Below are 23277 nucleotides of genomic sequence, written 5' to 3'. Positions count from 1 at the left end.
TCTCAGCGAAAAACAAGATTGTGTGGAATGTCACGAGGTTTTTTTAAGAGTTCAAGAGGTCTACTGCTCACACAAGTCTTTCAGAGCTTCATATAACGCGCAATAGTGGGAAACAAGATAAAGAAATCCATTGATCCAGTTGATCGCTTCTATCATTGCAGCGACGATTGAATTATGAGGGTTCTCTCATTGTCAGCAATTCTCGCTGTATTATTTTATTATAACTCGAATCCATTCACATCGGCCATCAGTCTCTGTCCACAAATATGGGGAAAAGTTCCGTTCGACGCATCAAAAGTAAGATTTGTTGCTCTCAGCCCGATCCAAAACAAAAAACAAACATTATGTACAGTTTTCTGGTGACTGGTATGTCATGGCTTACAAAGGTGACCCTGCGCTGCCAGAGAGAAAATGTGCCAAGATCAAAGTCGAAATTGGCCGGAAGGACAACAGGACCACCATTGTTTACAAATTCCATTACCAGCTAAGCACAGGAGAGGATAAAACGGCAGAGTTTTTCACTCAGGCGCTCCGGCCAACTGATCCATCTACTGGATTTGGCGTTTTCGTCAAAACTAATTATTGGGAGAGTAAGAAAACGTTCTTTTTCACTTTGCAAAAATCAAGTTTCTTTTATTCTTTTAAACTAATTTATAGTCATCTAACTAATATATAAAATAACAACAGGTTTGGTAAAAACCGGCATCATAGCCACTGACTATGAGAGTTTTGCTCTGGTAATGGCCTGCGGGCCGCTTTTCAACATGGACAGACGATCTTTTGGCCGTCAAATCTACGCCAACATTCTAGCCCGAAGCAAGGGGGCCATTCACCCCACAACTATGACTGCTCTCAAGAACATGATCAGCAGCTACGATATTAATTTAGACAGTTTGAAATATGTTGACCACTCTTCGTGTTGACTTCCCAAAATGGAGCTGATTATTTCAGTTTTTAAGAAAACATCTGTTAACCATTTAACTCAAATGTTTTTTGTACATGCGAATGCAAAGTAATATAAGAAAATCTATTTCTGCTCTTTTCATGAATTATTAAAGCCAATGATTTGGTCACATCTACTTAATACTTACTTATATTTTTACTAAAATTTTCCTGCCAGTGAGATAGCTTGCACATTTTTTCATAAATACAGCAGATTGAAAGCCACAAGAAAATTATCCAACGGAAATGCAAGAAAAAATCAAATAAGAAATAAGTCATATTGCAACAAAAATTTTTATAATTATGATGATTTATATTATCATGCTCGCCCCCACTCTTGTTTCGATTTTTAATGAGGGCGGAAAAACTGTAAGACGCTTCAAGGAGTTCAACTGAGTTTAACCACGTCGAGTCTGAAGGCAAGAAGTGTTGGCATGAAACGTCGAGACATGTTGCTAAGTTTTGGATTATTTTTTCTACTCTTTCTTTCTTTTGGGCAAACGTCTCTTATTCAAGACCTTGGTTCTGAAGCAGTTGAATGGACATTTGAGAACAAAAATAAATGTATGTTTAATTTAGATTTGTTGCGTTGCAATATTTTTAAATCAAAAACTGGATAGCGGTTTCGGGAAAAGCAACTGTGCCCGGTGGTATTTTTAACGATCTGCAAAAAGAGGGAATTCTCAGTGGACAACTGTTCTACCGATTCGGAGACACTGAAAACCGATGGGTGAGCAAGGACCACTGGACATTCAGAACAAATTTCAAGGGTTATTATTATATAAAATTAACGGCATTCATGTCTTTTAAATTTAAAAAAAATGTAGTTTCCAGCGGAATTTCTGACAAGGAAAAGATCAATTTGATTACTGACGGGCTGAATACTGTCGCAACGGTCACTCTCAACGGTGTGAAGCTGTGCGGATGCAAAAATATGTTCACCAGATTTGTTTTTCCTGTCGAAAAAATCTTAAAAAAGGTAGCGTTCCAAATCTCAGAATCTCTGATATTATTGAGAAATTACACATCTACAGGATGGGTCACCAAATATATTGGAAGTGGCATTTGAATCGACCATCAAATACGCTGCAAATAAATTCGAGGAAAATCCTGTGTATCCTAGATGTGTTCCTGAATATTTCAATGGAGAATGTCACGTGAATATGGTTCGAACAATGCAAGCCTCCTTTGGCTGGGACTGGGGGCCTGCTCTGCCCTCTCAGGGAATTTGGTACTTCAAATTTATTTTAAATAATTAATGCAAATCCGTTTCCCCCTGAGTTAATCAGACGGGAGTCTAAAATGAAGTTTCCTTAAAATTATTTTTATTTTCGCAGGAAAAATGTGCGGTTAGAGGGATATGATAGTATTACAATTAGAGACGTGAAGTATTTCGTGGAGCGAGAGCAACACTCATGGAAGGTAGAAGTGGATTTAAATTATTCATTTTGTTTATCAACAACCTGCCCGCATACACACAATTTAGACGTCATGATTGTTAATCTTGACTCATTTTTCATGCAAAAAAATTCCAGGTGAATGTGATTGCCTTCCTTGAGTTGCAACATAACCAGACTAAAGAGGTTGACGTGTATATAAATTTAGCGTCCAATCAGAGGAACGTTTTTCAGCACACTGAGCCTGTTAAAATAATTGAAATTAATAAGGAACCGACGATATCGTCATCTTTTTCTGTGTCTGAGGTACTCAATCGTGTACTGTGAATGTTTTACATTTAAAAAGTAATTTTTTTCTTAAAAGGAATCCGTGGAATTATGGTGGCCAAATGGGATGAATAAATCCCAGCCACTGTATAACATCATAATAGCCCTGTCGAAAAATGATCAAATTCTCGCGAGCAAAACAAACCGCATCGGATTTAGAACAATCAAACTGATTCAAGTTCCCGTTGTCAAAGGAGATTCATCTAAGGGTAGGGTCGAAAAGGAAATAATATTCAACTTTATAACAACATTGACGAAAACAGGTTTGACGTTCCACATCGAGGTTAACGGCTACCCCATATTTTCGAAAGGGTCGAATTACGTGCCTGGCAACATCATACCCGAGAAAGGAACCGATCCGAAACTGGCCGAACATCTTTTGAGATCCTCAGCTGAGGCAGGCTACAATATGCTAAGGGTGTGGGGCGGCGGGGTGTATGAAACTGACTACTTCTATGACGTAAATTTTGGTTATTATTCAGGCATGTTCGCTCCTAATTATCAAACAGTTATGCGACGAGCTGGGGATAATGATTTGGCAAGACTTCATGTTCGCAAACTCACTGTATCCGGTTGACGACGACTTTCTTGGAGAAGTGCAGCGTGAGGTTACGGGAACCGTGCGGAGGCTGCAGCACCATGCTTGCATCGTGATCTGGGCGGGAAATAATGAGATGGAGGGTGCCGTTCAGGATAGTTGGTAATTGCAATTTAAATTCTATCCAGCCCGTTGGCTCGTATTGTTACGGCATTCCTAGGAGTGACAAGGTAATGGGAGATATTTTTGAGCATTTAAGTAATGGCAAAAGAGGATTGATACTGCAGAATCCTGGAATATGCTAGTTTCCAGTATAATAGAACTCATCCCTTAGGATTCAGTTCAAGCCAAAATTGACATAAGTTACACTGTAAATTTAAAAAAGTGACTGCAAAGTTGACGTGCTTTTAAAATTGTGAGAACTGTCTCCTTATTTGAGATTTTATTTTATTTCACAACAAAAATGTGCCCTTAAAAGGTTTCATACGCTTTTGGGCAGATATCTCGATTAGAGGAATCGAAATCTGCCAAGAAAGTGCTGTAAATTTTGCAGATTTTTTTTAAAATTTGAATTTTTACTGTAACAAATTTTTTTTTTATTATTTCGATTATTTCAAACTGCAGAACAAATTGTTTATTGATCAACTGCTTATTGTATCCAATTCAAAATATTTTCAATTGTCATCCTTTATCAATCCACTTCAATCTAAGGAGAGTCAAGCTTTTACTCTCCTTACTTCAATCAAGGGACTATTATTAAAATGCTAAAATAGCTCAACGGGCTGGGAGGCGCACGGGCGCCGACTCGCCACTTGCTGGTTTTCGCACCTTTCCAGCGGCTTCAGGGACAAATGTCTGGCGTTTTAATAAAAGACCTCGGTGCGGGGAGGCGAAAAGATGACCACATTGGGCCCAAGCTCCTCTGCGGCCACTTGGGCCCCATGATATCGTTATCCGCACCCGAGTTGTGCTGAGCAGACGAGGTTCTAAAAATTAAATTGAACGAGTTTATCTAAAACATGACCAGCCCGTTGGCTCGCATTGTTAAGGCACTCTCAGGAGTGTCAAAGCAATATGGGAAGTATTTGAGCAGTTGGGAGATCTAATACTGGCTACCCAATGTCAGAGATGGCAAAAAGTGGTTAGTTTAGTGACTCGAAATGCTCAAATTGCTCAACGGGCTGGGAGGCGCACCGGCGCCGACTCGCTACTTGCTGGTTTGCACCATTCCAGCATGTGTGATTTGGCTTCACGGGACGAATGTTTAGCGTTTCAATGCAGTCCTCGGTGCGGAGGCAAGTGGCCCTTGAGTGGGCTGGGTCCCTGTGCGGCCTGGTGCGCCCATGTTAACCGTTCGCGGTGTTATTGGGACCCGGGTTTCAGCATTCGTGCTAGTGTAGTGCGCGCCCTTCCCGGTCCGAGAGGACAGGGATAAACAGAGCAAAATAATTGTTTTTTAGGTGGGATTCCAGTGAGCAGGCGAAAAAGAATTACATCAAGTTATTTGGCCACGTTATAAGGGATTTAGTGCTTGAGGAAGATCTCGTAACTCCATTCGTGGTTTCAAGCCCTACGAACGGATTAAAGACAATTAATGACGGATATTTGCCCCAAGAATCGGCGTGGAGCGGAATATTTGGCGACAGTAACTTTTTCCATTTTAAATTGCGACAGCAAAACTATAAATTTTCCAATAGCTCACGTCTACAAATACGGTTACAATGAAGATTTGATGGAATCCGGCATTTACGACATAGCCCGTTTTGTCTCTGAATACGGCTACCAATCTTTTCCTTTTTTGAGCAATTGGCGGAAGGAGACGATTGAAGAGGATTTAAATGACTTCAATAGCAAATTTATCTCAAGAAGGCAGCATCAAGCTGGAGGAACGCAAAGAGTGTTTACACAAACGTCCACTATTCTCATGCCCAAATCTAGTGAATCCAAATACAGAGAAGCAAAAAATTTGGACAAATTTATATTTTTATCACAGGTTCAGAATGAAAAACGAAAGAAAATTAGTTTTACAATTCGAGTGATCCACGCAGATATCCCAATCGATTGGAACTGGATTCGAAGCTTTGAAGCACAGGAGGCTGCGCAATTTCTTCAATGCAAGTTCTGGTCAAGGTCTCACGATGGGTTCCATGTATTGGCAACTGAATGATGTCTGGGCTGCACCCTCTTGGGGAGGGATCGGTGCCTTTTTTGTTTTTAAAAACCCTCAAATAAATTTAAATTTATTTCTACAGATCATGAAGGAAAGTGGAAGATGCTGCACTACCACATGTCCAAAATTTTCGCACCTGTCGCGATTTCAGTTGACGATGAAAGAGGATTTGATCACATCTCTGTATATGCAGTGTCTGATTTGCTTGAAGATTTGCAAAATGTTGAGCTCGAAGTGAAAGCGTATAATTGGGGAAGTTTGGAAATTGTGAAAATTAAGAAGATTAACATTGGAATATTGGTTTAAATTATATTTTAACTAAGATGAGATGTTGCTAATTTTTTGTTCTTAGGGAAATCTAAGTGCTGCAGTTGTACTGGAAGGAGACGTAAAACACTTGTTGCAAATCGATTCAAAACTGGAGAATACGTTTTTGACTCTGCAGTTGAAGGAAAATGATGGAAAAGCATTAACTGAACCGTACTTTCATCCTCTTCAAACGCTGAACTCTGTGAATTTTAGTACTATTCCTGACTTGAAGGTAATCGAATTCTACTCTGATAATTGTAATTAATAAAATTGTAAAAATTTAGATTTTAGAAGTTGTCAAAAAGAATATGGCGAACGACCCCTATTACAAATCATTCTTTGAAATTGAAATATCAACAAACAAACCAGCACCGTATGTTTGGCTGGACGCAAGGGAAATCAGAGGAAGATTCTCAGAAAACGGTTTCGTTTTTACCAATGCCACCTACAAGGTAGAATTCCTCGCTTTGGAAGAAACCGACGAAACTGAATTAAAAAAAGCACTCACAATTCAATCATATTTTGACGCAATTACGATGCTGTAATCGAACTTCTGATGATTAAATAATATTTCAACCAAACGTTTTTTTCCGATAATTTTCTTGCTATTGCGACACTGAACTTGAACACAAAAAGTCAAAGGCTACGATGAATAAAAAATCCCGAAAACCCCAACTGATAAAAACGCAGCTCTCGAGGCTGAAAATATCATACCCGCGAGTAAATAAATTAGAGCTGAGAGAAATTACCGAAATTACCATTTCAGCGCAAACAACAGAGACAAACAATCCAAGGCTACACGATAAATTAGAAGTTCAGGCAGTAAACCAATACACCTGTCCCCTTGTGGAGCGCGTGGAATGACGTGGGCACAGTGTGACGTCAGCAAGACGAGCCTTCTGCACCAGCCAATAGACCACTGGTTGGCCCGAATCGATCCACTGTATATAGCTCGCGCACGGCACAGTACAGTGTGCACACTCTTCTCCAACCGGCTGGCTGGCTCGGCAGAACGGCATAAATAAATCTTTTTTGTCAGGTACGTTGACCGGAATATTTCGTCTTCACTCACCGAGTCAGGAATCGTGCCTCTTATTCGCATTTTTCTTTCACTTTTTGAATGTGGTCTTTTTAAATTGTTCTTCAGCCGATTGAAGGAGGAAAAGGGGCAGCAAAATTTTTATTGGAGGGATTTGGGTTTAAAACCCACAAAAAATAGGTTTATGACTGGAAATGAGCCTTTTCTTATCTGCAGTAGTTGATTAAACGTAATACCTTAATTGTGCCCCTCCAGTTATCGTTTTACAATGCCCTAAAAGTCGCAAAAATTGAGCCAAGTCAGTGGCGGTTAGAGGCTGGAAATTTGTAATGTGTAGTCAGGGAAACAGCGCTGCAAAGCGATGCCAGGGTAAAATCTTATTAACCGCGACAGAAAAAAAAGAGGATTCTTCACTTAACCTAGTCTCTGCGTCTGCCCGCACGAGGATTGGAGAATCCGGTCATTAACGTAATAATTATATGTTCGCTAAAAGCATGCGGAAGTGTCGTCCAGACTGTGAGAAGAAAAAATATGTAGGATTGAGAACCAGTTCGAACTGGTAAAAGGTGCAGGTGCAGCCGCCGCTTTGTTCGTTTTATTCCGATGCGATCCCCCTTCGCCGCGGGTATATTTTTTGCAGCTGCACACCGTGTATTTTACGAAGTCAATTATTACGGTCCAGATCCAGACGACGAGGTTGGTTGAGGGAGAGCGTGTGGTCACCTCTCAAAACCCTCGGAATATCGAGGTTTGGCATTGGCAAACGAAACAGGTTTGTCGAAAATTCCAACTCCCTTTATTACAAAGAATAGTCAAAAAATATCACAAAATATCGATTTATATGAGGGTTTCCTCATCACATTTTTCTTAATTTATTACGACCGTAAATTAACTGTATATAGTTTACCTAATTCTTAGTAGGGGTGGGGGTATGGTACGATAAAATTTTGGAAATTTTTTCCTCGTTTCAAAAGAACTTGGGTTGCTGTAATAAGGTTGAAGATATGCTTTTTAAGAGCTCCCCCCCAAACGTCCGTTGATGAGGGCAAGCATAAAAGAAAATAATAGTTGTGAAAAAAAAAGATTTTTACAGCCATTATTAAGTATCCAGGGTCACGAAAACAAGAAAACAACAGATCCGCAGGGGGCGGCGCGTGTAGGGAAGGAGAGATGCCTCCAGGGTTAGGAGAAACAATTATTATGAATTATGACTCCTAGAACCTTTTGGTAAACAATATCCTGAGCACTTAAAAATACTTTGATTGCGGGCTCTAAAAATTATGGAGGTGAACAATAATTTTGTAACAAAAATGTACCTTTCAACGTTGTTTTGAGGATATTCATGACCTACAATAGATTTTTTATTAACAGCCCACCGCATATAGGAATTTTACTGTTATTTCTCTCTGCGTGTTTTTTATTCTTTCTGCAGAACAATTTTTTACTGGTCGGATTTAAAACAAGTCAGCGAAAATTTCTCCAAAACATTCCATAATATCTCAATTAAAAAGATACTCGTACTATACTAAGGGATGCTACTCAATGCAACACAGACCATTTGAGAAATAATCAAAAACAAACGTTAAGCGAATTTTTCAAAAACATTTTAAGGAAGTGCCAAAATGTCCCAGAAAAAACACAAAACATTCATTGTCGCCAAACACCCGTGATTAGGACAGCCGTTTCGGGTATTAAACCCTCGTCAGCTAGCAAATGGTCTGCGTTGCATTGAGTAGCATCCCTTAATATAGTACGAGTATCTTTTTTAATTGAGATAAACTGACAAGGGAGTGATAATTATTGTGAGATATTATCGATTTTATTGTTGATTATTAGCCAATTCCATAATATATGTATCAGAATATTGAAGAAATCTGCGACGCGTAATCATTTTATCGTTTTAACCCTGGAGTCAGCAGCTGTTATTTATTTTTTCATAATCGCGACTTCCCTCTCTGTTGGGTCAATGAAAAAAGTCGCATTGAATGGACTTGCTCGAGATGATACCCGTGATGATACCCGGCGCGCTCGCTGCTCTGTGAAGCAATGCTTTGGCCGTAATTACAGAATCCCTACACTCTCCTGCTCTCGCTGTTCTGTACAAGACAAGACTTGAGAGCGAGGAAAGCCTTGAAAGTCGAGACGCTAAAATAGAGATGTCAAGACAGCATCCTACCAAAGGACGAGTATATTCAGACTGTGACGTCTATGAGACTTTAGGAGCACGAAGAAAAAAATGAAAAAACAGTTCATAATATTATTTTGGCTGCCGTCTTTAGAATGTTGACTCAATATTATTTGTTTTGGTCCAACTCTAAAAAATTAATATAATATAGCAAAATTGATAATCGTAAATTTTTAAATAAAAATAAAAATCCCATTTCCAGAATGTTGTCACGACCGATAAATAGTTTGTGCTCGCTGCTGCGACGCACCCTGATGCCCACCAGAAGGCTGATGTCCACCGTGCAAGACCCCCCTCGCATTTTAATCACCGGCAGTTTGGGACAGCTGGGAACCGAACTGGCAAGGCTGCTGCGTTCTAAGTACGGACGGGACAATGTGATCATGTCGGACATCGTCAAGCCAACGAAGGAAATCCTCGAAAGCGGTGAGAAAAAAAACATTTCAGACGCCATACAAACGTTAAAACTCATATTTGATTCAGGGCCGTATATTTTCACGGACATCCTCGACTTCAAGGGGCTGCAGGAGGCCGTGGTGATGCACCGTGTCGACTGGCTCATCCACTTTTCGGCTCTGTTGAGCGCGGTCGGCGAGCAAACCGTTCCTCTGGCCGTGCGCGTCAACATCGAGGGCATGCACAACGTCATGGAGTTAGCCAAGCAGTACAGCCTCAAGATTTTCGTGCCTTCGACCATCGGGGCTTTCGGACCCGACTCACCCCGCGACCCCACGCCCAACGTATGCATCCAGCGGCCCAAGACCATTTACGGAGTGAGCAAAGTGCACGCTGAGCTCATGGGCGAGTACTACCACGAACGTTTCGGCCTCGACTTCCGCTGTCTCAGATTCCCCGGAATCATTTCTAGTGATAGCAACCCTGGCGGAGGAACTACAGGTAATCTACATTTTATCGCATTTGCTTTGATTCGGCTTTGTAGATGAAAAAACGTGACTAATCCCACTGATCGATAAAAAATTTAGGGGCCGTGTCCTCTGCTTAGCGAAAGGGCAGACTGGATAAAATTTGGGTGGGGCTCAAGGACCCGAAATCATTCGGAAGACCGGAGATTTGAATTCATGAAGGCTGAATTCTTTGATAAAATTTTGCAGGTCCGAAAATTGACGAGTAATGGTATTCACTTTTATTGATTTTGGGCGTTTAAATACGTTCAAAATACGTGTTTCAGAAATGTTGTGTCCATAAATTTCCAAATCTAATAAACCAACTATCGACACACCTTTAAATAAAAAATTTAAAACATAAGATAATTCAAACTGACTTCATCCTGTTATTTGAAAACTTCCTTCTTTTTATCTTTCTTTCTGTTGTTGGCTGACGTTGGAGCCAGTTGTGTTTTCCCGTGAAATAAGGCTCTACTGCGAAGCCAAAACTTGTAGGAAAGAAAGATTAAAAGGAGGAAGTGAGGAAGTTATAAAATTTAAATGTCGTTTCAAAATGTTAACTGTCTGACTGAATTAATTTAAAATAATTATTCGTGATTTTTTTGTGGTTTTTAGATTACGCAGTTCAAATTTTCCATGATGCACTGCGAACGGGTCAACACAAATGCTATTTGCGGCCGGACACGCGTCTGCCGATGATGTACATTGACGATTGTTTGCGTGCACTCTGGGAATTCATGGTCGCACCCGAGGAACAGCTGAAAACACGCACCTACAACGTCACTGCCATGAGCTTTTCCCCCGCCGAGATCGCTGACGAGTTGCGAAAACACGTTCCCGGCCTCGAGGTTACCTACAAGCCTGACCAACGGCAAAAGATCGGTAAGCTCCAGATCTTCAATTTTTACTTTTCATTTTTTTCATTTTTTCATTTTCAGCCGATTCTTGGCCGATGGTATTCGACGACTCGGAGGCGAGGAAGGACTGGGGCTGGTCCCACAAGTACGACCTGGCCGAAATGTGCCGCGTTATGGTTTCCAATATCCGCAAGAGACCAGCTTGACTTGTTCCCGAATCAGAGCACAGCAGAAGCGCACGTGAAACGGTACTGAAAAGCCACTTCTGCAGCAACACGAGAATGAAACCCTTTGTGCGGGTTAAGGAGCATTTTCCTCTAACTATAGGTTGTTCATGAATTCAAAATCAATCAATGAAGCAAGAAAAATATTTTCATCACTTTCCCCGACATTGACATAATGCAAAAGGGTTTGCAGCTATTTGGAAGAATAAAGAGGTATGTTATTAAAAGGAAAGAATTGTTTTTAATTGAAAAAATGTTGGATTTAATAAGTATCATTGTTATTTTTCCATTTATTAATTTTATGGCTCATAACACACATTAATGTTATATTAAGAATAATTTCTTTATCACAAGTGAAAAGGATGTGCGTAAAACAAGAATAAAAAAGTATGCTCGCACACAATGCTGATCCACGCTAGGCCTTTTGCGACCAAATTTTCTTTTGCCAGTTTTACGCGCCTTTTGAATGTGCGCTGCGCCACCATCCACCAGGGAACAAAAGGTTTGATTGTCTTTGAAAATCAAGAGACGGCGTGTTCCCCAAATCAGTGTCTGGTGAACCGGCGCAGAGGGGTTTGTCCACCGATTCTACTAGCTTCCGCCAGCTTTAAAATTCAGTCTAACGCACAATATAGTTCCAAAGAAAAGTAAAGGTGTATGTTTTTATTATACTCTATAAAAATAATTTTGCAAGTAGAATCCGAGGACAAGACCACAATCTTTAGAACGACCCACTGCTGATTTTTACAGTTGCCTCCAGTGGCTTGATATGATTGACATAATATTAAGGTTGATTCATGGCACCAAGGGGTTTCAAATATTATTTCGCTGTATTGCTCTTACATAAAAAGTAAATTAATTTTAAGATTCTACTTTTTAAATAAACATAATACCATTACATAGCAATCAACCTGGAAGATAAATTTGATTTTGGCCTGAGTGATCTTATCAAGCAGTGGGCCTTCTATGAATTGACAGTAACAGCCACTTACTTTACTTGTTTTTCATTGCCGTGTGCCGGCGAGTCACTCTGCCGCAGAACATTCCAAAGAAGAAGATGGTTCCGAAAAACGCAAGGGACACAACCAGGAAGAAATGCTTTTCTTTTGAGTGGGCCACACTTTGGTAGAGCTCTTGCATGTTTTCTGGTGCAATGATCTGTAAAACCCATTGTTCCACAAGTTATAAAATCTCCATAGTATAAAACAACACTCAACATAATAAAAAATATTAAATAAGATTTTTTGTTATCTTTTTAAAATTTTGAGGTAAGGTTTAAAGAAAATAAAATTGGAAGTGAAATGTTTTGTGAAGAGAAAAAAAATTTTGGAGCGTACCATTTCAGCACTTCGGAACATAGCCATTCTTCCCAACAACATGCTCTTGCACTTTGGCTCCAAAACTCTCCTGGTGTCTTGCAAATACGACTGAAGGCATTCAATTTCTGCAAGTTATCATTTAGTTGAAGTGAATCGCAAATTTTATGAATCAATGTTACGTTTCCCTCCACCAGCTACAACATCAGCGCAGAATTTCTCCAAGTCGACCTTGCAGGCCTGGTGCAACAGTGGATCAGTGTGGATGTCCACTTTCTCCTCCTCGACCAACGACGCGACCTCCAGGCGACACGCAGGACTGGTGATTTTATTCTTGCTGAGCAGCTGTTTGAGGCACTCCTCAACAGATCCAGTTCCGTCCTCAATATCCTCTTCAGAAGCCTCTCCCCCTTCATCGCCATTGGAAGCACCGGAAGGTCGGCACTGACTGTTGATCTAAAGAAAAAAAAATTAATCTAAATTCCTTTCCCTGTGGCACTCCGACTCTCACCTCAGACTTGCAGGATCTGGCCAAGCTTGGATTCAGTTTGTAATTCAGGGCTGCCTCTCGCATGATTTCTGTTATCTGACGCGCACAGGACACGGAGAGCTTCTTTTCCCTGTATTTACCCTTCAGACATTTGACGACCTTTCCCTCGAGCTCTTGGTCTGCTGGCTCCCGGGCAATGACGTCAGAGCACAGGCTGCGGATTTCCGCCCGGCACGACTGCTGCAGGGCAGGGTTGAGCCTGTAGTCTTCGCTCTGCTCCACCATTCTGCGTAGGATGAGCGCACGGCACTTGGGGTCCAACCCAGCCTCATTTTTGTATTGCTGAGTTCAAGATGGAATGAGTTTTACAAAATAATTTAATTTTTGTGAGTACCTTGAGACACTCGAGCGCCTGGGACAGAGAGACGTCATGGCAGAAGTGGCTGATGTCGTGTTGGCATCCATTCAACAGAGCGTAATCGACAGCACTGTCAGTCAGTTGCTGCCTCTCCACTTTGAAAATCGACTTGTGGCAAACAGGACTGAGCACTTTCCTCGCCTTTTGAAGGCATTCCAGTACCTAGAAATAGGGCCAAATAAAAACACTATTCCTCTGGGTAAAATTTGGCTACGCTCACCTGAGCACCACCAGCAACCACATTACTGCAATGCTCCTCAATGTCTCTGCCACAAGCTGCCTTCAGCTTGGGATCAAACTCAATGTTTTCGTGCTGCTGCAAAAGCTGAGCTCTCAGCTGCTGACGGCAATCCCTGCTGATGGCGTGCTTCTGGTCCAGCAGAGTCGCATTCCTGACTATTTCACTCAAGCACGTGATCACATCAGCTCTGAAATGATCAGATTATTAGATCTGCTAACTCATCATCAAGAGTAATTATTCTTCTGACTTGATCAAATTTTTTTACTTACTTTGACATAGCCAATGAGCAATGCCTCGCGACATATGGCTTACAAGCCTGCTTAAACTTAAACGTGAATTTGTAATTCTTCATAGAGATTAGTTGAAAATGCTCTACAGCAGCTCTGCACTTGTAGTGCTCTTGCCGCACTTCTGGTTCATTTTTATGCTTGATTAAGCATTCGATGAGATCTCCTTCGTCCTTTCCATCCTTCATCTCTTGCTAAAAAAGAAACACAGTTGAATAATAATCACAATATGAACATGAACAAAGTACCTCGCAATGCTTTTTCAAAACCTCAGCGCAATTTTCAGAAATGATAGGGTTCAACTCAATATGCTCTGCTTGCTGTTCTGTCAAATTAATAATTGCATCCTTGCATTTTGAAATTAACCTGACAAGAATTCAATGAGTTCAGCAACTGCAAAAATACCGTGTGTCAACATACTTATCAAGGTTATCCTGCAGACATTGGGTCTCCTCGCCACGCCCAGTTTTAAGAGGGCACAGATAGGCCAAATCATCGAGACAATTATCCTGCACGTCCGGCTCAAGGTCCACGCTCACAGCTCTCTGGCGCATGACTCTCCTCAACTCCTCTTCGCAGCTCGACTTCAGCTACATAGAAGTTGTGAAAATTGTGCCAGTTGCTTCCAAAAAACTTTACCTTGACCACAGCATTGTCATCTTGGTTGGCGAGTCTGTACAAGCAGGGGAGAACAAGGGGTCCTCTCTGCGGATCCATATGGTTGGGGTCGTCAGACCACGATTTCTTGGCGTGACAGCTCTTGATCGCGTCTTCTCGGCACTCTCTATAGAGGGGCGGATCTAGTTTGTAGTCACGGGCGACGAAGAACTGGATCTGCAGGAGGGCTGCCTCGCACGCGGCTCTCATATTCTTGGTCCCAATACGAGACATCAGGCAGGTGATCACCCTAGAAGAAAATAAACTGATTTCTGGTTCCCAGGGATTGCAAATTTAGCGATTTTTCCAATGCGCAAAAAAATCACTGGTTTTAAGCGCAAAAATAGCTCTTCTGTAATAGCTAGTCCGAAAAGATTGATTTTTGCTAAAAAAAAAATTATATTTAATTTACAAAAACTCATTATTTTGTGATATTAATGGGACCTTGCATTAATTTTTAGTCGTTTTTGGTTGTCCAACATAAAATATTAATGATCTGCTTAAGAAAAATGAATTTTTAGAAAAAAATCACTACAAAGTTTTTGCTACGTGGGTTTTTCCTGAAAAATGCAGATTTTTGCAAACCCTGCTGGTCCCTGAAGCAATCTCACCTTGCATCACCGCCTCTGACGTTGGAGCACTCAGCATCTACCACTGGTTGGCACGCTTCTCTCAAGATGGGGTCTACCCTCCAGTCCTCCCCAGCGTCAGTTTCTTGGACAAGCATTTCAAGCTGCGGCAAAAAATATAATTTACTTTCAAGAGGGTTAATTACTGCTAAATTTGTTACAGCTCGCTGGCACTGTGGGCTGATTCTCTCCTTCTTCTTCTTGACTCTTGTGTGCTCCATCAAGCAGTGGATCGTTTTTCCACCGACCTGAACACCGTTATCACAAAACTTCTTAATGTCTTCAGCGCAGCCAGAAACTATTTCAGGGCTGAGATGGAAGTCCTCCAGCAAGATTTTCCTGTGATCCAACATTTCTTGCTGGCAATCAAGCGACACTTTACTTCCTGCGTTTTAGAAATGAGTCAGTTGTCAGTTTTAAAACAAAGGTGCAAATAATTTAACCATTGTGCATGGCTCCTTCAAGACACAGCAGTATCTGAGAAAGTCGGATGTCTTTGTCGTCAGAAACGTCCCTGCGACAATGGTAGGTCCTAATGTCGTCCTTGCAAGCTCTCGCTAAACCCCTGCTGACTTTGAAATCCGCAGAGATCAACTTTTGCCTTCGAGCCAACTGTTCCGCACACTAGAGTTGAATTATTGTTATTATTTACTGAATTTTTACATTTACTGAATAATGCCTACCATCCTGCTCATAGTTCTGTCTAATCTCCGGTGCATGAGACATTTGTAAGCTTGACTTGTGCCAGTGGGAATATTCGGGCACAGGGTGTTAAGGTCAGCAGCGCAGGCAAGGAAGAGTTGCCTGTCGAGTTTGATGTCGTCCGCCTGCTGCTCGGAAATTTTGAGCACATGCCTGTGGCAATCAGAATCCAAATCATCAAGGTGCGTTTGGAGACACGCCAAGGTTTTTCCTTGCGACAGCTGAGTAACAATAAAATTTTAAAAAATTAACGCTGCATATTTCGAAGTTAAAATTATTACCGATCCTGACTGCAAACGTCCGCATGAGTGCTTATCAATGTCTTTCTGACATTTGTTTGTCAGCTTTGGAAGAAGTCTATAGTCGGAAAATGCTATGTAACCAATCCTCTGGATGAAAGCTTTGCAAGGGACACTCTGCAATTCATCTTTGTGTTCCAGCAAGCAGCCCAGAGTGTTTTCTGAGTCGCTGTCGCATTTCGACAGTATTTCACCAAGTTCAATGGAGCAAGCTCTCTGCGTAGCCTCTTTGATACCTGAGTCTCCAAGCAAGCTGACAGTGTGCGACCAAACGGAATGCTGACACTGCTCATTCAGTTCTGAACCGTCAACTGGCTGAAATTTTGAGCAAAATTTAGCGCCGAATGATTTGAAGAAAATAAGATGAAATTACCTTGTAGGTCTGAATGCACTCAAGGACGGTGAGGTCATCTGTGCCTGGTGGAAGGACACCGCAAATGCGCTTGATGTCATCGGCACAGCTCTCTTCATCTATTAGTTTTTTGGTGTCCAAACTTCTTTTTTGGAGAACATGGTGGTTTGGCAGCCAATAAGGGGGTGGAAAAGTGCTCAGATGTGCAGTCTCGAAAGTTAAAACCAGATTTAAGGTGCAAAAGGTAACTAATAAGCTAAGAAGCGAATGCATTTTCTACAAACTCTTAAATGCAAGGGAAAATCACAACTATTTTGCTTTATGCTCGTATATCAACGCCCTTTGACCACACACCGGCTGCCATTACTAATATTTATTTCCTTGCACTGCTGCCAACCAAAACAAAAGATACGATAGAGGGGCTCGTATCAGCTGTCCAGCATGAACCAGGCATGAACGTTTTAAATCTGTTGGTGTCACTGGCATAATACAAAACAATTAACGTCAGGAGGGACCGCATTGAAAGGAGCGTGCGACACGGACACAACTTCAAAGATTGACAAAATTTTATTACATATTCCTTTCAAATTAATCGAGTGAGTGGTTTGTTAACACAGTGACTATTGAAATATACATACATACATTTGTAATAACGAATGAAAACGATACACGACATCTCCTCTACTCTGTCCACATTAAAAATTTGGATTTTTATGTTATCATGTGTTTTAATAGTTCAAAATGCACAAGTCAAAAATAATTTTCAGATTAGAACGACCTATTTTGATGGATTTAAGAGCATGATTGCAGCTCTTGTCTCAACAAAGTTACATCATCTTTACAAAAAGTACGATTTATTTTACCAGTACATATTATATTATATTATTTATTCATCGCACCTACATTGTGCAAAAAGGGGTTAAGCAGCCGATTAGACTAGAGAACTTTAAGTCATCCGGGACTTGAGAGATTGCTATATTTTTTTCAGCTTTTCCAGTGAGCCTTAAAATTTAAACCTTGCAGTCTTTCTGTAATTCTGCTGCTTTTAAATAAAATTTAATTCAATAAATTATGATGGGATTAGTTGTCTCAGAAAAAATATTTCAATTAGCGAGTAAAATGATTTTTAAATATCTATAATTTTTTTAGTTGTATTCTTCATAAAAAATTTACTAATTCGCTTTGTTCATTCCAGTTTATTTTGGAGGAGTTTTTCAACCAAATTCGCCATGGCAAACAGCAAGTTTGAGTACGTCCGCAATTTTGAAACAGACGACAGGTGTCTGCCGAACACTTGGATTGTGGTTCGAGTTGACGGGAGAGGTTTCCACAGGTTTTCTGAAAAACACGAATTTGCGAAGCCGAACGACAAAAGGTCTTTAGACCTGATGGGAAAGGCCGCTGGCAGGGTGATGACAGAATTCAAAGAAATCTGCCTCGCCTATGGACAAAGTGACGAGTTCAGTTTTGTGTTCAAACGAGACATGGATCTGCATAAAAGGAGAGCGTCCAAGCTGATGACTAGCGTGGCTAGTATCTTCACTTCAGCATTTGTTTTTCACTGGCCTCAGTTCTTCGACATTCCTCTTAAGTATCCACCTTCATTTGATGGGAGAGTGGTTCTTTATCCAACAACGCAGAACCTGAGAGATTACCTCAGTTGGAGACAAGCTGACTGTCACATCAATAATCTCTACAACACAGCATTTTGGACTCTAGTTTTGAAAGGGAACTTGACAAATGCTGAGGTAGTTTCTCTAAAAGTACTTTGAAGAGGTGAAAATCTAAAATGTTTTCTTTCAGGCAGAAAAAAGGTTATGCGGAACGTTTGCCAATGACAAAAATGAAATCCTGTTCTCTGAATTTGGAATTAACTACAACAACGAACCACAGCTTTTCCGAAAAGGCACCGTGCTAGTGCGCGATAAGAAAAAGAAAAATGAAGAGGAGCTTGAAGGGAGATTAACCAAGGACATTTTGGCACTCAATGAGGATATTATTGGTGATGCGTTTTGGAATAATCACAAAATTCTTGATTGAGTGATATTTTTTGCTGTTTTAATTTCTTAAACTGGGGGGTGCAGTTTCCCTGTCAGATAGGATAAATGGGGAAAATATATGTAAATTTGATTTCCTAGACTTTTTATGTTTCACTTCACAATTATCAAAGAGAAGGGACAAAGTAAAGAGGTTTATTGTGTGAATGATTAAAATTTAAGATCAAGTCATTGTTCCTGCACATATCATTCTTGTCCAAGTGTCTATCACACTTGCATCAAAATATTTAAAAATACGTGTTCTGCATTCATCATATTTTTGTAGGCAGACCTTCTCGAACTTGTAGCTCCTTAACATTTTGAAAATTGAATTGATCTATTTTTGAAGTAATAATTCCTTGCAGAAAGCAAGTATTCCTAACCTAGCTAAAATATTAGCAATATTAAAAAATATTCTGCTAAATATTTTTCAATAATATGAAGAGGACAATTTTTGATCGCTTGTCTAACTACCACTAAAAGGGGATAAATAATCACTAAACTGAATACGTGAAAAAGTATATTTTTATTTACTCCATGCATTCACTGAAAATTTAAATTCTGACAGTAGCTAACATAAATTTTCAATTTGAGATAAGCTCAGTTAAAAGGAAAAAGCTTTACAGACAAGACACAAGAAAAATTAATCAATGCAAATCATGGTGCAGTCAGTTTTAAATATCCATCCGATGATAACGGTCTTAAAACTAAAAAGGCTTCAGCAGGAAATTACATCTGAGGTAGATCTTCAATCGGAGTGGCAAATTTGAAATCTGCTGGGAATAGCTGCGCAGCCATTGGGTACATGAGTTTGTAGGACTGACGAATAGTAACGTCAGCAACACCAGCAATGTCGCCAATTTCCTTTTGACTTCTCTTGTCGTTAGACGCCTGATATAATAAATTTAATACCTACAATCACGTAAACATAATCAAGTTTACCTGAGAAGCCATGTAAATTGCGGCTGCAGCAACAGAAATTGGAGAGCGACCAGGCACGATGTCCAGTTCCACCGCTTTTCTCGCAATGTGGGTTGCAGCCTTTTGTACCATATTGGGCAGGGCTAGACAAACTCAAAAGTTAGGAATGAAATAAATTGGAGAATGAAGCTCTGCTTACAAAGATTGGAACAAAATCTTGACATGAAGTCTCCAGTGGTAATCAAGTCCACGCTAGTCTCCAAAGCCTTCAGGATGAGCTTGAAGCAACGTCCAATTTCCTTCTTTGAGACCTTGCTGACTGCACAAATTTCCTAAACACAATACCAGTCCAATTAATGTTAGAATCACTTTGATTAAAACAATAGTAGTTGATTACTTTGAATGTGCGTGGAACTCCTTCCTGTCTGCAGGCAATGTACAAGCACGCCGAAGATATGGCGTCGTTTGAGCGCCCTTTTAAATTCTTGCCATCATGAACCTGCTTGAACAAGTTGTTTGCTCTGTCGACAATTGTCTTTGCAAGGTTGATTCTGTCTGCCATGCCGTTGATTTCCCGGAAAGCGTTAATCAACGCTCTGTCTGAACTGCTCATCTGCACGATGTGTTAACACATATATTTTTACTCTTACAACATAGATATATTTTTGAAAATAATGTTACAATGAATAAAAATATAGGGTAAAAAATGTGAACAAACTGTTCACACGCACGTTTGAAAATTTACAGTCGCTATTAACATTTACGAAGTCAATTTTTTATATGCGTGCAATTCAATAACCTATATTTAGACCTAAATATATGTGTAAATAGGATAGCTCAAAACCATTAAAAATAATATAATAAATACAAAATAATTATATCTTCTGATTTTGCTTACAGTTCTCCTGTTTTGGTATTTAGAAACGCCAAAGTCGTCAAAGGAGGCATCTCCTCGGCCTGGTCCAATCACTGTTGATAAGTCTGATCCATTCAGCAAAGGGTTCTCTGGGCCACCGACACGAGAGGGGTCTGTGCCCGACTTCTCATTGGAAAATGTACGCCACTCGGATCCAACATCAATCACCCTGTACAATTGAAGATCTGTTATACATTTATATTCCTACCACTTGTAAAATTTCTGAGACTACATAAATTGTCCATTTTTTTAATTTCCGTATCATTGAATTCAAATTAAAGTGACTTTAACGTTCATGATCTATTAAAGGCATTAATATAAACAACCTCACAAAACGAAGTTATGTATGTATATGTATAGTGCGAAAATTGAATTTGTTACAAACCTATCGCCTACGACGAGACCACAATCAGAGCAGATTTGGTCTCCAGCTCTGTAGTCCTCAATCAGAGGGGCATCAGGGTGTGCGTAGCAACAAACTTTGTTTGCCTCCATTCTGTAAAAGAGATTATACATGCATACATAATGAAAACGTCGAACTTTCACATAGCGGCTGCTCAATTTATGGTTATCAATGCATGCAGCAGCAGTCAGTCAATCTGGCCGAGTTATATTTTGTTATAATGCGTTTTTCTGGTAAGACTGCGACTATACTTCCGACCGAAATTAACTTTAATGTAGATAAACCTCGATGATTTTATGTATAACACAGCTTAGATTTGACTCATTATGTATAATCGCAAACAAGTAGTGCTAAATGAAAATTATTGCATAGAGAAATCGGAGGCAACTACTGCACCTGGAAGAAGAGGCCATTACTGAGTGAGACGAAACCTAGTTTACAACTGCGTACTGAGAGAGTGAGAGTCTACACAAGACTCGATGAAACACAGACTGAAAGAGACGCCATGTTGAATTTACGATAACATAAACAAAATCATATTATTGTCAGAAACCGCGCCCGTGCACGAGATTATTTTGGGAACAACACTGTTCATGTTGTGGTGATAGACTAACATCTGGGCGTGGTTTTGAAAAATGTGCCTCAAAAATTAAACATGGCGTACCTAGACGTCTTTACTGCTTTAACACAAATCGTGGGAGGGTGGCAGCGAGTTTCCAATGAAATGAAAATAAGGAAAATGAATGGATAATTTATGACCGCCTATGCCATTGCGCAGTCGTGGCGGCAAATTTAAAATATCATGAGAATGAACCATTACGTCTTGGTGCCGTAAAAATCGCGCATGTGTTCTTGGTGTACCCGTAAAAAGCGCGTATGTGTTTTTGGTGTACCCGTAAAAAGCGCGCATGTGTAAAGTTGCGCATCTGAAAAAGTGCGTAAGTAACAGTGGGTTACCAAACACATTTTTTTTTAAATTTTAAATTTTTGGCGCCTATTACATGCCCCATCCAAATATTATGCTCCTCTGACAGCAGGAACATCATCTAGTGACAACGCCAATAAGTAAGGATAGTAGCCGGCAGCCGCGTAAACATGCATACCTCTCATGCACCTCTCATAAGATTCATTTTGTTTATAATTTCGTTGGTAATGTGAATGAAGTATGTTAAAGGTATAATACATGAAAACTAGTAAAATAAAATGCAATACCAATACTTCTGTTAGAGCAGCTTGTAAGGATGATGAGAAACAAAGAAAGGAAAACTACTTCTTGCAGAATGCCCACATACACGCGCATGATGACAAAACTGAGATAGTTTTGCAACTCCAAATCTCGGGTTTTAACCATTAGAATTGAAAAAACTAACCACTGTTGGAATTTAGCGGTGGTTATTTTTTAATTCTGTTGGTTCGAACCTGAGATTTGGGGGTATAATCAATCCAAAAACTCAACGCGGATGTTCAAAGGTCACAATCTTGGGAATTATTTGAGCATACTTCAAAGCTTTTTGCTCAGGGGTGTACTATAACAAAAATTTAATAAACGTTTAACTCGTTTCAACATGGCTAACAGCTTTTATGTTTACCTCAAAGTGGTAGGTCAAAGATCAGGTCATAAAAATTAACTTTTGGATTTTAAACTCAAATTTGAAAATGAATATATTGAAATTTTTTATTTTTTTCATAGCCATTTTGTAGAGCACAAAAAATTAAGCTGCAAACGACAAAATTTGGAATGGCGTTTTTCCTCATTTTTTTAATAAAAAATGAAAATTTCGAAAAATCTTGTTTTCTGAGGTTGCTAAAAATCGATGATCGATGAAATCTCGACTTGCAATCATCCGATTTTGAAAAAAACCGAATACCGTTAGACTTGTTTTAACGTCCCCAAGTGCACTAAAGGGGTATAGTACCCACCAACCCCCAACCCCCTTTTAACCCCTTAATTACCTGAAATTTAGCATTATTCGTCCGTTTCAACACCTTAGCACGACGTTGACTTGTAATTGTCTTCTTCAAATCAATTTAGTTACTTAGTTCACTTCAATACGAGTCAAACGGTACTTAATTTTTGTAAATAGGACCACCTTTTTGTGTTTAGTTCGAGATTTGGTGCTCATCGAGCATTTTAATGCATCCGCGTCTTAATAAAAAACTTTGTGCCACCCAAATATCAGGTTGTAGTGGTCCTATTTTCAAAAATTAAGTATCGTTTGACTCGTATTGAAGTGAACTAAGTAACTAAATTGGTTTGAAGAAGACAATTACTCGTCAACGTTGTGCTAAGGTGTTGAAAAGGCCGAAAAAATGCTAAATTTCACGTTATTAAGGGGGTTAAATGGGGGTTGGGGGTTGGTAGGAATCATACCACTTTATTGCACTTAGGGATGTCAAGACGAGTCTAACGGTATGTGGTTTTTGAAATTCGGATGATTAGAAGTCGAGATTTGGTCGATCATCGTTTTTTACTAACCTCGAAAAACAAGTTTTTTCGAAGTTCTCATTTTTTAATAAAAAAAAATGATACAAAATGCCATTCTAAATTTTTACGTTTTTAACTTAAATTTTTGTGCTCTACAAAATGGATATGAAAAAAATTAAAAATGTCGACATATTCATTCTCAAATTTGAGTTCAGATTAAAAAATCTATTTTAATGACAACGACATTTGACCTAAAAAATGTCATGTTTTTTTGAAATGCAAAATCTCCGAA

The 23277-nt window shown here is 39.8% G+C and overlaps 5 protein-coding genes across 8 annotated transcripts; 3 read left to right on the top strand and 2 right to left on the bottom strand.

Moving 5' to 3' along the window:
* The first annotated feature begins 1332 nt into the window (after window positions 1-1332).
* Window positions 1333-6258, top strand: LOC135934408 (beta-mannosidase-like). The gene is made up of 15 exons (XM_065476121.1): window positions 1333-1506; window positions 1563-1712; window positions 1770-1921; window positions 1977-2173; window positions 2280-2364; window positions 2478-2645; window positions 2704-2875; window positions 2930-3126; window positions 3176-3366; window positions 4665-4849; window positions 4902-5197; window positions 5253-5403; window positions 5457-5674; window positions 5727-5915; window positions 5968-6258. Exons 1-15 carry the CDS (start codon window positions 1377-1379, stop codon window positions 6226-6228), a joined length of 2742 nt encoding a protein of 913 aa, XP_065332193.1. The 5' UTR covers window positions 1333-1376; the 3' UTR covers window positions 6229-6258.
* Window positions 6259-6582: 324 nt separating this feature from the next.
* Window positions 6583-11128, top strand: Tdh (L-threonine dehydrogenase). 2 transcript variants are annotated; one of them, XM_065476122.1, is made up of 5 exons: window positions 6583-6722; window positions 9110-9333; window positions 9391-9804; window positions 10428-10694; window positions 10751-11128. In XM_065476122.1, exons 2-5 carry the CDS (start codon window positions 9111-9113, stop codon window positions 10873-10875), a joined length of 1029 nt encoding a protein of 342 aa, XP_065332194.1. In that variant the 5' UTR covers window positions 6583-6722; window position 9110; the 3' UTR covers window positions 10876-11128. The 2 variants fall into 2 exon arrangements, with proteins under 2 accessions (XP_065332194.1, XP_065332197.1); XM_065476125.1 differs by lacking the exon at window positions 6583-6722 and adding an exon at window positions 8779-8908.
* Window positions 11129-11154: 26 nt separating this feature from the next.
* Glg1 (golgi glycoprotein 1) lies at window positions 11155-16670 on the bottom strand. The gene is made up of 16 exons (XM_065476120.1): window positions 16306-16670; window positions 15915-16247; window positions 15615-15854; window positions 15375-15555; window positions 15093-15316; window positions 14914-15035; window positions 14285-14552; window positions 14066-14235; window positions 13894-14011; window positions 13628-13839; window positions 13338-13545; window positions 13094-13279; window positions 12721-13041; window positions 12392-12665; window positions 12231-12337; window positions 11155-12051 (listed from the first exon to the last, which is right to left on the bottom strand). The coding sequence occupies exons 1-16, from the start codon at window positions 16555-16557 to the stop codon at window positions 11887-11889; spliced, it is 3381 nt and encodes a 1126-aa protein (XP_065332192.1). The 5' UTR covers window positions 16558-16670; the 3' UTR covers window positions 11155-11886.
* A 125-nt stretch (window positions 16671-16795) lies between these two features.
* Window positions 16796-18423, top strand: THG (tRNA-histidine guanylyltransferase). Of its 3 annotated transcripts, XM_065476128.1 has the most exons (4): window positions 16796-16880; window positions 17052-17131; window positions 17480-18032; window positions 18088-18423. In XM_065476128.1, the coding sequence occupies exons 2-4, from the start codon at window positions 17085-17087 to the stop codon at window positions 18322-18324; spliced, it is 837 nt and encodes a 278-aa protein (XP_065332200.1). In that variant the 5' UTR covers window positions 16796-16880; window positions 17052-17084; the 3' UTR covers window positions 18325-18423. The 3 variants fall into 3 exon arrangements, with proteins under 3 accessions (XP_065332200.1, XP_065332202.1, XP_065332201.1); XM_065476130.1 differs by lacking the exon at window positions 17052-17131 and having other exon boundaries at window positions 16798-16880; XM_065476129.1 differs by lacking the exon at window positions 17052-17131 and having other exon boundaries at window positions 16799-16887.
* Window positions 18424-18827: 404 nt separating this feature from the next.
* TfIIB (transcription factor IIB) lies at window positions 18828-21116 on the bottom strand. The gene is made up of 7 exons (XM_065476126.1): window positions 20957-21116; window positions 20543-20653; window positions 20140-20326; window positions 19639-19854; window positions 19441-19573; window positions 19263-19384; window positions 18828-19211 (listed from the first exon to the last, which is right to left on the bottom strand). The coding sequence occupies exons 1-7, from the start codon at window positions 20971-20973 to the stop codon at window positions 19050-19052; spliced, it is 948 nt and encodes a 315-aa protein (XP_065332198.1). The 5' UTR covers window positions 20974-21116; the 3' UTR covers window positions 18828-19049.
* Window positions 21117-23277: the final 2161 nt, after the last annotated feature.

Source organism: Cloeon dipterum, chromosome 1, assembly GCF_949628265.1.
Source record: "Cloeon dipterum chromosome 1, ieCloDipt1.1, whole genome shotgun sequence".
NCBI classification, from domain to species: Eukaryota; Metazoa; Arthropoda; class Insecta; order Ephemeroptera; family Baetidae; genus Cloeon; species Cloeon dipterum.
The sequence above is the reverse complement of the archived record's forward strand: the minus strand, read 5'-3'. Positions and strand labels throughout refer to the sequence as shown.